This window comes from Pan paniscus, chromosome 11, assembly GCF_029289425.2.
Source record: "Pan paniscus chromosome 11, NHGRI_mPanPan1-v2.0_pri, whole genome shotgun sequence".
In the NCBI taxonomy this organism is placed as follows: Eukaryota; Metazoa; Chordata; class Mammalia; order Primates; family Hominidae; genus Pan; species Pan paniscus.
In genome coordinates this window covers 15736756-15751065 of record NC_073260.2, presented here as the reverse complement: position 1 = coordinate 15751065, position 14310 = coordinate 15736756, and the positions used below count along the sequence as shown (strand labels likewise).

The 14310-nt window shown below is 42.3% G+C and overlaps 1 protein-coding gene across 10 annotated transcripts in view; it reads right to left on the bottom strand.

Annotated features, from left to right (window-relative positions):
• The window catches only part of DENND1A (DENN domain containing 1A), a 542810-nt gene that overhangs the window by 214535 nt on the left and 313965 nt on the right, over window positions 1–14310 (bottom strand). For all 10 annotated transcript variants that reach the window (XM_063594216.1, XM_057298645.2, XM_063594214.1 and 7 more), the window contains one exon: window positions 13687–13732. In XM_063594216.1, coding sequence (XP_063450286.1) covers window positions 13687–13732 — 46 coding nt within the window. The remainder of the gene's footprint in view (window positions 1–13686; window positions 13733–14310) is intronic.

Genomic DNA, 14310 nt, shown 5'->3' with positions numbered 1-14310 from the left:
GCTGTGAGCCGAGGTCATGCTCCTTACCTTCAGGGTTGTTGAAAAGATTGGGGGAGACACTGGGAACACATGTTTCATACAGAGTCCACCATCAAGCAGACGCTCGGTCAGTGCCAGCTGGCCCCCCTCTGGGAGCTGGGTTCTGCCAGTCCTCCTAGCAATCCACTCTAGAAATCCACCACAACACAGAACCTCCATCCAGCCTGGCCTCCACTCCGCCATCCAGAACAGAGTGGGGAGCCTACTCACACTCTGACTCTGCTGGTGTTTTGTCTCAAACTGAAGCAGGCTTCCCACTGCTGCAGACTCAGTTTCCTCATGTGTAAAAAGAGGACAAGAAAGGTGTCAACACCTTTCCCCACAGCTGCAAAGCACAAACATGCGATGATATGGCAGAGCACTCCATAAGATGAGAAGCATGGCCCAGAGATAGCTCGCCACGTTACTGCCACGCACCAGATCCTGCTCTTCTAGAAAACCCTCCTGACTACTCCTATCCCCGCCTCAGGTTGTCATCTCTAAACCCCATGCCAAGCACAGTGAACAACAGATTCTTTGGCCTGCAGTTAAAACTTGTTTAGTGATGTTTCCTGTGCGCTATCACTTTCCCCTTAAAATAACTGCTTTAAACCTTACGCTATTCACATACACTGCGGTAATGTTTACCACTGGTACCTGTAAAGCAGTGTTGAATTTTTGAACATATCATATTTTATATTTACCTATATTTTAGAATATATTATTTTAAAATATCCTCAAAGCAACCTCTTGAAATGAGCTTTATTATTCACATTTTACAGAAGAACAACCTGAAGCTCCAAGAGGTACAGTAATTTGCCCCAGATCATAGAGTATCAGAGTTAAGATTTGAGCTTGGGACTGCCTGACCCCAAAGCCTGGTGCCTTTCTCCTCGCTGTGCAGCCTCCTCCACTTTCCAGGCACAGAGCTGGTGCTAAGCAAATACTGAGGACAGTGGCCACTTCCACACGTCTCTTGTGACCTCCATGTATAGACTTACCAGAGTGCTGAAACACAGTGGCAAGCAAGCCCTAAAAGTAGGGCCAGTATAATAGTTTTCTTTTGTACACACTAAACTGCTTCATGCAATGAAATAACTGTGTTTGAATCCTGCTCCTCCTAATTATGTGTGTGACTTTGGACAAGTTACTTAACCTCTCTGTGCCTATATTTCATCATCTGTAAAATAGGGGCCCCACTACCACAGCACAGATGCATTATGAAAATTAAATAATGAGCATAACGTGTCTGGCAGTAGTTCAAAATAGCATCCATCCAAAGTGAAACAATAGAACTTGAATTTAAGAGTTTCACTGGGAGTGTGGGGGATATTGATTCCCTAGTCCCCAAATGGTTTGTGGTCACCCTATCATAAAATAGGACCTCATTCCTCCCACACAACTGCCACTTGCCATCATTCATTCATCACTAAGCACCACAAAGCCCGACTCCCATCTCCACCTGCCTTTTATTTGAAATGTCAATTTTTAAAGAGTGGAGAGGTTGGAAACCCAATTTAACAAGCACGCTGAAACATTGTTTATTGCCCCCATAAACATGGCTTAGTGAGAATTACGGACTTAATCATAGTGAACTTATCTTGCGGTGAAAAGGAACACTTTAAATTTCAGAAATGGCACCTTCACTGTGAAAATCTCTTAACTTTTCAAACAAACTACAGGGGGTCTTAAACATATGGGCAATAAAGGGGCAGCCATTACTTTGATTTGTCCTACCCAAGAGCCTAGGAGCCCTCACAGTCCTTAACAACTTTAAGATCTAGGAAAAATACTTGGAAAATCATATTCAGGAGACATGTCTCTAAAAGCACCCAAAAGGTCTGCAGAGTGAGAAGTGAGACCTGTATAGCTGCTCTTGGGGTTATTCAAAAGGATGGGCCCTAGGTCATTAGAACAGGGGCTATTTAATAAGCAGCAGCAGTGAGAAAGTGCACCCCTCCTCCTAAGATTAAACATTTAGCAATAGGTAATATTTTGCTGACCTGCTTTTCAGAAGAGAGGTGCTACACAAATCTAAAAGGCTGCTAAATGGTTTGTGTGGGTCTTCTTTATTTATAAACCCCCTCCCTCCTGCCGAGGATGAGGTCCTATGAACCCCAACTTCCCAATCTGAGGCTTCATTAATGCTACTCAGATCATTCCAGGGAAGGTTTTCATAAAGACGCCCCCATCTTGCAGACAACGTATCAGCCTGGCTGCCAGAGGCAGGAAAGGCAATAGATATAAAATTTTATTATTTCAATGCCCCAGTAGCAGCCAGGAGGACTTAATGAAATCGCCAAGATTTACAATCTGAAATAGCTATTGCACAGACAGATACGGTTAAGGGAGCTGAGCCCTCTGACCTTTCAACCCTTTGATCTTCACTCGGCAGGTGGCCTGGAGCCCCCTCCTGGGCATCTTCCCTCTCTTCCGACACTGCCAAACCTTGATGTGCAATAAGCCTGACCCTACACAGGTGACTCTCCCGGTGCTTATCACCAGCAGCTGCTGCTAATGGCACGGCCAAAATCACTCCGAGGCAGGGAAGGGGAATATGCTGTGCAGTGTCCAAATGGTGCTGAAACAAGGCTCAATAACTCAGCCCCAAGTCCAGTTGTGCAGCAGTGCATAATGATGTCATTACCCAAAAGTGTCCTTAGAAAATGGAACTCTGATCTCCCCTGATTTACACTTTGAGGTTGGGGGAGGGGGGAAAATCACCTTTTAAAACTCAATCACAAATCTCAAAAAAAAAAAAAAAAAATCAACCCCAAAGTCCCAAATGCATCTCTCAGAACTTCCCCAAAACCATGTGCAGCAAATTTATACCAGCGAAAATCTAAACAATTTTTGGAAACCTAAAATTGACTGTTTTCAGTTCCATGAAATTTCATTTAAAAAACCCCATATGCCAAAATGTCCAAATTCTCTTATTTTTAAAAATTGGGATGACATCCAAAAATCATAGCTATCTTTTTCTTTCTTTCTTTTTTTTTCCCCCTTCTTCTAAAGCTAGGGATGGGTAGTGTGCATATGTACTTATCAAGCTTCATAATTTAACCCATTCGGTCAGTACAAAATATTTGCAGTTAAATGCTGAAGAGGGAGGATATAAATTTATTACCACTGGATCTTTGGAAACAACGGACTCCTAGGCACCAAGGTTTAGCAGACATTATATTTGGCTAAGGAAGTGTCCAGGAGTCTAGGCACAGCTCCAATCTGCACCTTTTAGCTTTTGTCAATATTTGGGTTTATGGAGGGAAGGATTTTAGACAAGACACATAAACCACTCTCAGGGATGTTGATAACTTCCAACCACAAAACAAAACTTCAGTGCCACTGTTCATCATACTTCAGAAAAGCCCCCAGTCAATGCCTTTGTTTCTAAACAAACATAGAATGGTGGTCCCAAGCTTTACCTGCAAAGGCCTGAACTTAGATCATAAATGTTTGAATCCAATAGCCAAAGAAAAAACCTACTTCTTTTGTAGCCTAAACGGCATATCTCTTAAGTATCCAACTTTAAGTTCATCTTGAAATCAGCTGAGAATCAAACAATATGTAAAGAGAGATCTATAGACTCCATTTTAAATCACACTTTTCTCTCTGGATGTTTAACTTTAGTACAGAGAGTAGTGTGTGGAGAAATTAGTTTAGCAGGGGGGAAAAAAGGCATGGTTACTACATCACAGTTTGACCTCTTTGTATAAAACGACTGTTGAGCTATCTTCTTGAGATGCCTATTGGAAATATTTTATTCATAATAATAGCTACCAGAGGGTGATGGCCTAGTAATGTTCATGGCACTTCGGTCATATTATTTCTAATTGTCATCACTTTATGGCAGGTGTCCTCATTTTGCTGATGGGGATATTAAGGCACACACCCACAGAAGCTCAGCGACTTGCCCAAATTACAGATAGATAAATGGCAGAGCTGGGATTCAAACTCAGGTTCACTGACTGCTCAAAAAGCCCATGGTCCAGCCACATTTTCCCCAACAAAAGCAAAACACGAACAAACAGAACAAGAACATGCATTAATTTGTGCAGAAAATGCCGGATTTCGGCTTGCTTACACATTGCCCTGGCCCATTTAACGGCCTTCCAAATCAATTATTTTAGGTCATTAAGAGGAAGTTTAATTTGGTTGACAAACACCCCTACTGTGGTGACCTCACATATCAACAACAAATGCCTGATGGTCACAAACCCATACCATGAGTCGGCTGAGCATGGTGTTAAACAAAACCACATGCGCCCAGATTTCAAGTGGGATTTGTCTAGGCCAAGGGTACGGCTCTTCAATCATCACACTGCTGGTCTCTGAGCTCCCACAATGGCCCCGCCCCTAATCACTTGCAAGGAGTTTATGAAGTCAACAGTCCCATGTGGCCAGGCTCAGTTAAAAAGTAAGTTTAAGTTAATGTCAGTTTAGAAAAAGTCACTCATTAGAAAAATAAAAACAGGTTGAAAAAGGAGGGCAGAGTCAATCTTAGGTAGATAAGTCTTTTAGTTTCTTTGTAAGGGAAGGATATCAATTCTACACCTAAATAATATTGATAATCACTTCCATTTATTTGGCACTCACCATGTGTCAGACACCAATCTGAGTGTTTTCATGTACCTTCTTATTTACTCCTCATTGAAAACTCCTATGAAATGGGGCAACTACCTATTTTACCAGTGAGGAGTCTGGGGCTCAAAGAGGCACCTTAACGTACCCATCTGCAAAACAGGGGCACCTCTCTCAGAGTGGTGGCAGTTAGAAATTACACGGCCAAAGTGGCATGCACATTAGTAGACCCTCATTCAATGGTCAAGATTATTATGTATAGGTATTTCCAACAGGAATCTTTTAAGAGGATAGCAAAAGAATAGTTTTGTGCAAAGTGGTCAAACTGTGTGATGTAGTAACCATACCCTTTTCCTCTGTGAAACTGATTTCTGATTTAAACAAAGGAGTTTGCTTAGGCCGGGTGTGGTGGTGCACACCTGTAGTCCCAGCTACTTGGGACGCTGAGGCAGGAGAATCGCTTGAACCCAGGAGGCGGAGGATGCAGTGAGCTGAGATGGCACCACTGCACTCTAGCCTGGGCAACAAAGCAAGACTCCATCATAAAAAAAAAAGGTGCTTGTTTAAAGTGATCTAGTAGTGGTGAAACTAGAATATGAACTCAGATCCATATGACTCCAGTGCCCACGAGCTCTCTGTTACACAGTCCCCCTGCTCACTGCCCACTGCTCCTTACCTCAATCTGGCAGGAATTTGACTCATTCAAGCTTCTCTTGGTAACAATTTATAAACTTTTAAGTTTTCTCTGAAGTCAGTTTTAACATTGCTAAATGCAACCTATATATAATGACATAAATGATGATAGGAAAATATGAAAACAAAAGCATCAATGATGGTTTCACATTTTTTACTGGGATTCTCCTCATCATTACTGAGTTTTTCTCATCTGTAACAGAGGGCTATTCCATCTCACGTGAGAATGTTTCCATCATGACTAGTTAGACTGAAAACGTACTGACTGCAAGAGATACTTAACTCAGCCAGAAGTACTTGTTCCCTTTGATTACATAAATTACTACTAGAGCTTTAAATTGTTTTATATTAAGTAATTCCAACATTAGGATAAGTGGCATTTGAGATTCATATTCATTTTAAAAGCAAATGCTTACTGTGAAGAGGAGACAGCTTCTAAGGGAAATCTATCCACTCAATCCAGGGCCTTCCTCGAGGCCTAAGGTGAGCAGAGCCTGCTGCGTTTGCAGTAGGAAGCTTCTGGATGGTACGAGACTCATAAGTGATGACTGTGCATGAGAACACATAGCACGCTAAGGAAATTCCAGGGCCAAGCCACCGTTCAATTACCTTTTTCTTTACAAAATAAAGCAATCTCCATCCAGGGTTTCACTGGTATAAACTGTGCCTCTTATTTTTATACTACTAACTAGAAAGATGAATGTTTGGCATAGTATTTTTAAAAAGCTCTTCATATTTGATTTAATTGAATAACTATATCAGTTAATTCTCACAAGTCTTTTATATGGATAATATCAATTTAATTTTACAGATAAGAGTGGACCAGATAAGAGTGGACCAGATAAGTTAACCAGGTCCCAGTCAAAGTATACTCAGAGCTTGTCTCTGGAGGAATATGGGGCCACCAGCTGTAAGCCCTCCTTTCCCCTCCTCACCACAATCCCCAGCACACAGCACTGAGAAGGAAAAGCCCAGGACAGGTGGGGACTCTGCCCAGGACTGGGGTGGCACAGGCATAATCCACATGGCCTGATGGGAGGGTACGCAGATCAGAGGCTCTGATAAACCCCTTGCAGCTGAAGGCCTGAGTACAAATTACAGTCATCTCTCAGTATCTGAGGGGGATTGGTTCCAGGGCCCCTGTGGATACCAACATCTGCAGATGCTCAAGTCTCTGATACCAAAGGGTATAATGTTTGCATATAAACAATGCGCATACTCCTGTATGCTTTAAATTGTCTCTAGATTACTTACAATACCTAATACAATGTAAATGTTAAATAGCTGTGATACTGTATATAACAACTATTATACAACAATTATACAAATATTATACAAAAATAGCCAATACCATATTGGCTTTTTAATTTATATTCTTTCATATATTTTTTTCCAAATATTTTTGATCTGTGGTTGGATGAATCTGTGGACATGGAACCTGTGGATGCAGAGCGCCAATTGTATGTTACCTCTCAGAGCCTCAGCTTCCCTATCTGCAAGTGTGAATATCTCCTACTTCGCAGAGAGTGTCTGAGGAACGCTCAAACATGAAAACAGGTTAAGTCCTCAGCACAGTGGTTGGCAAGTACTCAAAAGATGTTAAAGTCTCCTCCAACCCTTTCCCTTTCTTGCCATGAGCCTATGAATGAAACTATCAGGTGAGATTTTTCATGCAAATATCACTTTTTATTTCATTTTATTTTGAGACAGGGTCTTTGTCACCCAGGCTGGAGCGCGGTGGCACAATTATGGCTCACTGCAGCCTCGAACTCCTGGGCTTGGCTTGAGTGATCCTCTTGCCTCAGCCTTCTGAGTAGCTGGAACTATAGCTGTGTGTCACCACACCTGGCTAGTTTTGTTGTTGTTGTTGTTGTTGTTGTTTTTAATTTTACGTAGAGATGAGGTCTCACTGTGTTGCCCAGGCTGTTTTTTAATAAAGCAAGAATAGGATCACTTGGCACTAATAAATGTCACATGGAACATCTCTGTTCTTGTGAGGACACATATACAAGTCACCACTTATACCTGGATGTAACTATGGCTCAGAATTTTGCATCAATTGCAGCATTAACAAATGTGAACTACATCTTACTTCTGTCTACATGTGGAGTCATACAAAGAAGCAAAATGGTACAATGGTAAACAAGAAACACTCTTCTTTACTCTGTTTAAAAATAAATATCAAAAAAAGAGAAAGGAACAAAGCATGAAAGACTTTCTATGCCAGGGGAAAAATGAAAAGAAAAAACTAGTTAAAATAGTGCCAACTCAATTGACAGAAATTCCAGTTCTTTGAAATGCAAAGGAAAAAAAACCCCATTACTTTCCCCTTGCCTGTAAATAAATGAATCCTATATTATTTTGTGTAAAAGCTCCATAGTTAAATTGGGAACCTTGTTGTAGACATAGACAAATGTGGCCTCTGGATCCCGAGACCAAGATGAGCTTTGATTTGGCACCTGGATGCTGTCCTCTGAATGGAGGCTCAGTGCTGTTTTAAGCACTTGTATATTTGCAAAACCAGGCTTCTAGGGACCCATGGCTAAGCATTCCTAGGTAAAAGATGGTGAAAGCAGCAGAATGCCAGGAGCTCCCCATGCACCCATCACACATCTCTTGAAATTGCATTAGAGGGGAGAAGCAGCTGGGGGCCCCCCAACTGGTCCCTGGGTCTCACTCCCCCTGCTCCTACTGCCTTGAACTACCACATAGTACATAAAATACACTCATACCCTTAAACTGAGGTGTAGAAAAAATAACTAATTCATAAAAAGTACTTGAAAACAGAGAAGAAAAGACACAATCTAGTAAAAGTGGTGCTAATACTTTGAAGAAAGCCATCACTACAAACACCTCTGTCACAGCTTGGTAGCAAAGAAGCTCAGGTTTGGGACACTGAACCATCTGAATTTTATGTACATGTTTTTGATGTGTAATTTCCTAAAGAATTACCTTGATCTTTGCAAATATCAATTTACTTTATTAACATGGTTAAGTGGTTTCCAAGCATTTTATACGGAAGGACTGTGTTTCTAATGGCCCAGAAGGAGAAGGCCTGACCATGTCCCTCCTCTATTTACACCCTTCAATGGCTCTCCATTGCCCTATAAAGTTCAAACTCTTTACTGCAGCCTCCAAGGCCCTGGATGGGCTGGGCCTGGCCTGCTTACCTCAGCTCATGCTCCTATCGGAGGCTGAACTACTCATATCTCCTGGAAAGCCCCCTTTGCCTACACCTAAGTCTTTGCAGATGCTGCTCTCTGCTCCCTGGTTTACCTAATTCTTATATTTATCTGCTAGGTTTCAGTGTGGGCATTCTCTTCCTCTGAGAAGCATTATTCTCAAGGCTAGGGTCAGCATCTCTCCTCCCAGAGCCTACATCATCCCAAATTCACTACAATTACTTTATATTTTTCTGCATCTGGTCTACACACAACCCTGTGAAGGTGGATATTATATCACATTTGCCATTTTTATACAGAGCCCCTAGTATAAACATGGTGCCTCGTACACAGAAAGCTCTCAAAACTCTGTTGCAGAAAGGAATGTATATTGTGTCCCCACCACATGCCAGACACTGGGATATGCTGTCCATATACAGGACTCAGCTCTTAGGAAGAAAGCAAGATACAGAAAGATGAAGTATCATGGCTGGAGTTAGCACAGCAGGGAAGTGGTCAAGCAGGGGTTTGGAAGTACATTTGTCAAATTCTACAGAAGTGTCACTCCCAAGCCTGGTACCGTGCCTCTGCATTGCAGACCAGGAGAAAACGAGGCAGGCACAAACCAATTGTGTTGAAACTGTCTTTCCCTAGGACATGAGGATGATGATCCTGGGAACCCAAGAGCTCCTAAAACACAGTTTCAAAGCCATCAGCTTAAAAATGGAAACGGCTTGAAGGCCACTAAAGAAGTAAAACCAGCTCTTTATGTGCAGGCACTGTGCTGGGCATCTCATAGGCATTATCTCACTGGATCCTCCCAGTGATCCCATAAGCGAGACACAGCCATTATCCTCAGTTTACAGGTGAGAAAATAGAGACTCAGAGGTCAATTACCTTGCCCACGATCAAGTAAGCAGGAAGTAGAGGTGTCACATTCTAACTGCTCTACTTCACTGCCCCTGTGTATGGGTGGAACTTCATTTACAAGCCACCTGAGCCTCTGTCTGGAACTGTCATTGCTGTCACCTTTCCCTTCTCCTTCCTGACCATCCCACCACCAAGGAGGATAGAAAATACCTTCTGGATGCATCCCTCATGTCACTCTGAGGTCTGTACACAAAGCATTGTTTGTGAGGCTTGAGGAGGAAGGTCTTCATTTATCAAACAGGAGAAGCACCATCGACCAGACATGACCTGGCACCTGCTACCAGAGATGGCACAGAAGAGGGGCTGCATAAATGTCTCTTGAACTAAATTGAGATCGCTTGAATGAAAGGACAGTCACTGTGGAATCTGGCCGTGTTTTGGGATTTCCTAGCTGCCAGCTAACATGATCATTCTCTCCAAGAAGAAACGAGGTCTATGCCAATACCCTTGGCTATTCTGCTAACATGCCACTAGCCTCAGATTGCTTAAATGAGAGAGAAACTATAAACAGGCAGAAGGAGAGAGAAGAATGGCGATCAGGTATACACTTGTCACTTTGGGAGGAAGGCGGACTCTGTAAGGTGACTAGGTTATCATTTAATGGCATCTTGTAAGAGCATGAACCAGAATTAGGTCTTTCCCCAAAATAACCTTTTTAAAAATAACAATGCAAGTTTGTAATTTATATTTCTTTTTGTGCAACAAATTTGAGTGTCATAAAAATGGTTAAAAAGTCTTCCTATGGTAGCTTTTTCTAAACTTTTATGAACATCTGCCACATTCATTTGAAGTTTAAAAAATTCTGGCACATATGCAAAGGCATAATAAGGTGCCTATAGCTTTCAAGAAAAAATAACAAGACAGTCAAAAATAAGCCTTTTGCTGAATTGCCAGTAAGAAAACTAGTGTAGCGAGAGGAGATGGGCCTTCCTGAGCACCTTCCGTAAACAGCTTTCCTTTGGCCCCAGGTCTGAGCTACAGGTTCCTGCAGGAAACCGCAGAAGGAGCATCCCTTTCACCTGAAGGGTACAATCGAACTAGATAAACCCCATCAGAAGGCACAACTAGAGCACTCGGAATCTGAGCTGAAATTCCAGGGAGGAGGTCAGGAGACTGAATTCTAAGATTCAGTAGTTCACGGCTGCCCTACACACTCAGGAAACACTTCTTTGTTCAGAAAGTGTCTTGGCTGGTTTCAAGAGTGGGACAACTCCCATTTTTGTTTTTATTTTTGTGCTGACTACACAGGAGTTCAGCACAGCAAACTCCTCCCCAGCCTCCGTCAATCAGCAGGGCTAAGATCTATCTGGGCCAGTGCTTCCTAAGCCTTCTCCCTTAACGCCCTTCGAAGGCTGAGCAGAAGAGACCTGCACCCATTCATGTAAGTGCAAAACTCTGTCTCAAGTTTCAGCTGCAAAATGTACGCATATTTTACATTGCATGTTTTACTACAAAAGGCCTTATTTTAAATTACTTACAATTATATAAAAAGTAAAAAATTCACTTCCCGCACCTGTAAGTAAAATTATGGCATTGGGTTGCCTGAAAACAGTGATGCCTATTAGAGGGTTTCTAAATGTGCTCCCAATTACAGCTTTCCAAGCATTCACTCAACGCTTCTTTTCACAAAGCATTTGCTCAGAGAATATCACCTGTGTGGCATCCTGTTAGGTTCTGAGGACACCACAGTGAATGGGAACAGTCCTTGTTCCCAAAGAAGTCATGCTCCAGGGGATGATGGAGAGGAACAAGGAAGCAAACAGCTATTATTCAGAGCAAGAGGCACCATAAGGGAAAGAAGAAAACAGAGCAGGAGGACTTCTTGGAAGAGGTGGAGAAGGGCAGGGCTGATGCTTGCAGAGGGGTGGGAATGTGGATATGTTTAGGGATCAGCAGGAGCACAAGCTAACATGGGTCAGTGACCAGCCAGAAGGCTTGACAGTAGTGGAGAGATTGTGCAGAACCCAGGGACTGTGTAGGGGAGGCTGGAAGGCTCCTCCTCGAGCATTATGTAGCCCATGGTTATCAAGTGACCAGCTGGAGGGCAACCCATGCAATGTTGTGACTATGCACTGAACTTTATATTCATCTCCATACCTCCAGGACCTAGCAAAATGCTTGGAACATAAGAGGCCCTCATGTTGTTTATCAAATGAATAAGGCTTTTGCAAGAATCCAAGAAAGCAAAGAAAAGTGTCAATGAAGGCAGTGAGGAAAGAACAGGGCGAGAGACGTTTTAGAGCTCTGTGAGTATTTAGAGAGGATGAGGAAGAAGAGCATTCAGCCATGATCAGTGTGTCCCACTTAGGTGCCATTGAAGGCAGTAGTGCCATTCACAGGGACCAGGAACAGTGGAAGGGGAGTGGAGTGGCTTAGAGAGAGAGAGAGCGACACAGACACACACACACACACACAGAGAGAGTGTGTGTGCGTGTGTGTGTGTGTGTGCAGATAATAAATTGTTTGGGGAAGACTGGGGGAGACATCCGTAGTACATCCAGGTGAAATCCAATTGGCACTTTAAACTTTGGACCTGAAGTTCAGAGAGAGGCAGACCAGCGTTAGAATCCCAGCTGAGTCATTGACATTGACCTGGTAGCTGAAGCAAAAGGCCTTAAACAAGGTGACTAGAGGGCACATAGAAAAGAAGAGAAAGACAAAACTAGAAACTTGGAGAATGCTGAGGCGCTGGGACATAAAAAGGAATCTGAAAAAGCCTGTGCTGGAGCAGTCTGGAAGGCAGGAGGAGAGGCAGGCGGGAGGGAACTGTGGACTCCGATAGACCAAATAGTCGTTATATTAGTGTTTCAAACTCTACAGCAATTGGCACTAACGGTCCATTGGTAAGTATTTACTTTGAATTTCAATTTTTCATAAGGGAGCTTTGAATAGACCCCCAAACTTGACAAACAAAGGTAAAACACAGAAGAAATCTCTTCAATCTGATCTAAATACATCATCCCAGATAGTCCATAAACTGTGTACTGTATGTGCTTAGGGCTGGGTGATGACAAGGAGGAACTGTTAACAGAATGTAGGAGCCACATGGCCGGCCTGTCAAATTAGAAATTTGAGCAGATTTCTGTGGTCTATTTTGATCAAGATTCTCAATGTCAAACAAACAGGTTTTTCGATAACCAACTTCTTTCATTTTCGTAAGCACAATAGCACAGTGTGCAACAGTTAGTGAAGCAGGTGGTCCTCGTCGACGTGAAATGAAGGGAACAGAAGAAGAGAAGTAGCACTTCCTTCAAGACATGCAAAGCACCACCGCAGACGGACATGGCTGTAGATTTTCCCTCTGAGAGCTTATCTCCTGTGCAACACAGGCAAGCACCCTCCCCACGCCTCATTTTGCTCTAGTACAAATTAAAACTCTCTCCTGAGGAGGAAAGGGCTTAGGGTCCATGTCTACAAACTAATGACACTTACAAAAGCACAGAAAAGTCCTTTAAAAGAATTGCTATCTAATTGGTACAGCCATACAGAAAGCAATCTGGCATCCGATGCATAGCTTTGACCAAGCATTTCTACTTTAGGGGTTCTATGCTAGGGAAATGAGGCAAAATGCAGATAAAGCCTTATGCATAAAGATGTTCACTGAAATGCTATTTATAATAGTGAAAAATTATAAACAACCTCAGTGTCCAACAGTAGGAAAACAGTTACGTTGTGGTATATCCAAATAGTGGGAATGATAGGTGGCAAATTAAAAATTATTACTGAGAGTAGATAAAAACATGTAGAGATTCCAAAGCCATGTTAATTAAAATAAAGACACAAAATTATAAAGTATATCAATTATGCATATTTATACAAAACATATATTTAGAGACTAAAGACCAAGAGGGAGATTAGTAAAATGCTAACAATGGTTCAATCTGGAATAATGGCATTGTGCATAATTTTAATTTCCTTCTTCATGATTCTATATACATTTTATATCACATTTACTACAATGAAGAATGCAATATTGCTATAGCGATTAGAACAAACATTTTGAAAAGCAAATCATTTCCCTTCCCTCGTTCAAACCCTTAAAGAACCCTTTCCTCCTGCCTCCTTGACTCTCACTCCCTCAACCCATGAAAATCCACAGTCTCTCGGCAAAGTGGGAAAACCCTGAAAACAGAGCCCAGTGCACAGCGTCCAAACCGAACGCTCAGCTCTGTACGCTGGGAGGTGCTGCTTCAGCATGCTCCCACGTGCAGAGCTGTGACTGCTGAGACTGGGTCTCTCCACCGCCACACAATGAAACAAAGCCCCAGGTAGAGCCATCTGGGGAGGAAAGAAGCCAACTTACCTCCATTAAACTTAAATGGATTCCTATGAGGTAGGGCATGGGAGCACTGTGAAGAGAAACAGAGACACACAGCTGCTTTAATGTCTGTTGCTTCTGACAGAAAATTACAGATGGTTCACTATTTGGAGAAAAACTGTTTTAATAAACGTATGCATAGTTACATTTCCTTTCACAACAAAAATCCTAATATGACATTTTGTTCCCAAGCCTAGAAACTTCAGAAGAATTTCAAAACGTGGGCAGCATTGGAAACAGCATGGGTATCAACCTTGATATTAGCCCCTAAAGAGCGGCTCTGCAACTGCACAGCCTCAGTTGCCTTATCTTTAAAATGGAATCCTGGATTCCAGCCAGCACGTTGTTACTAGAATCAAAGAAAATATACGTTAAATGATCAGCAGAGTTCTAATACAGATGGGAACGATTATTGCCATGATTACAACAGAAAAAGCAGTTAAGGTTGGATGAAGGGCATAATGTGTTTCGAAGAAGAATATTTTGTATTTGCTGCTTCCTCTGTCATCAAGAGATGTGATCTAACTGTCCACTCTGATTGGACAAAGTACTTGGAGAGCTGCCAGCAAGCATCTCCTCCCCAGTTGCACACATGCCATCCCATGACAC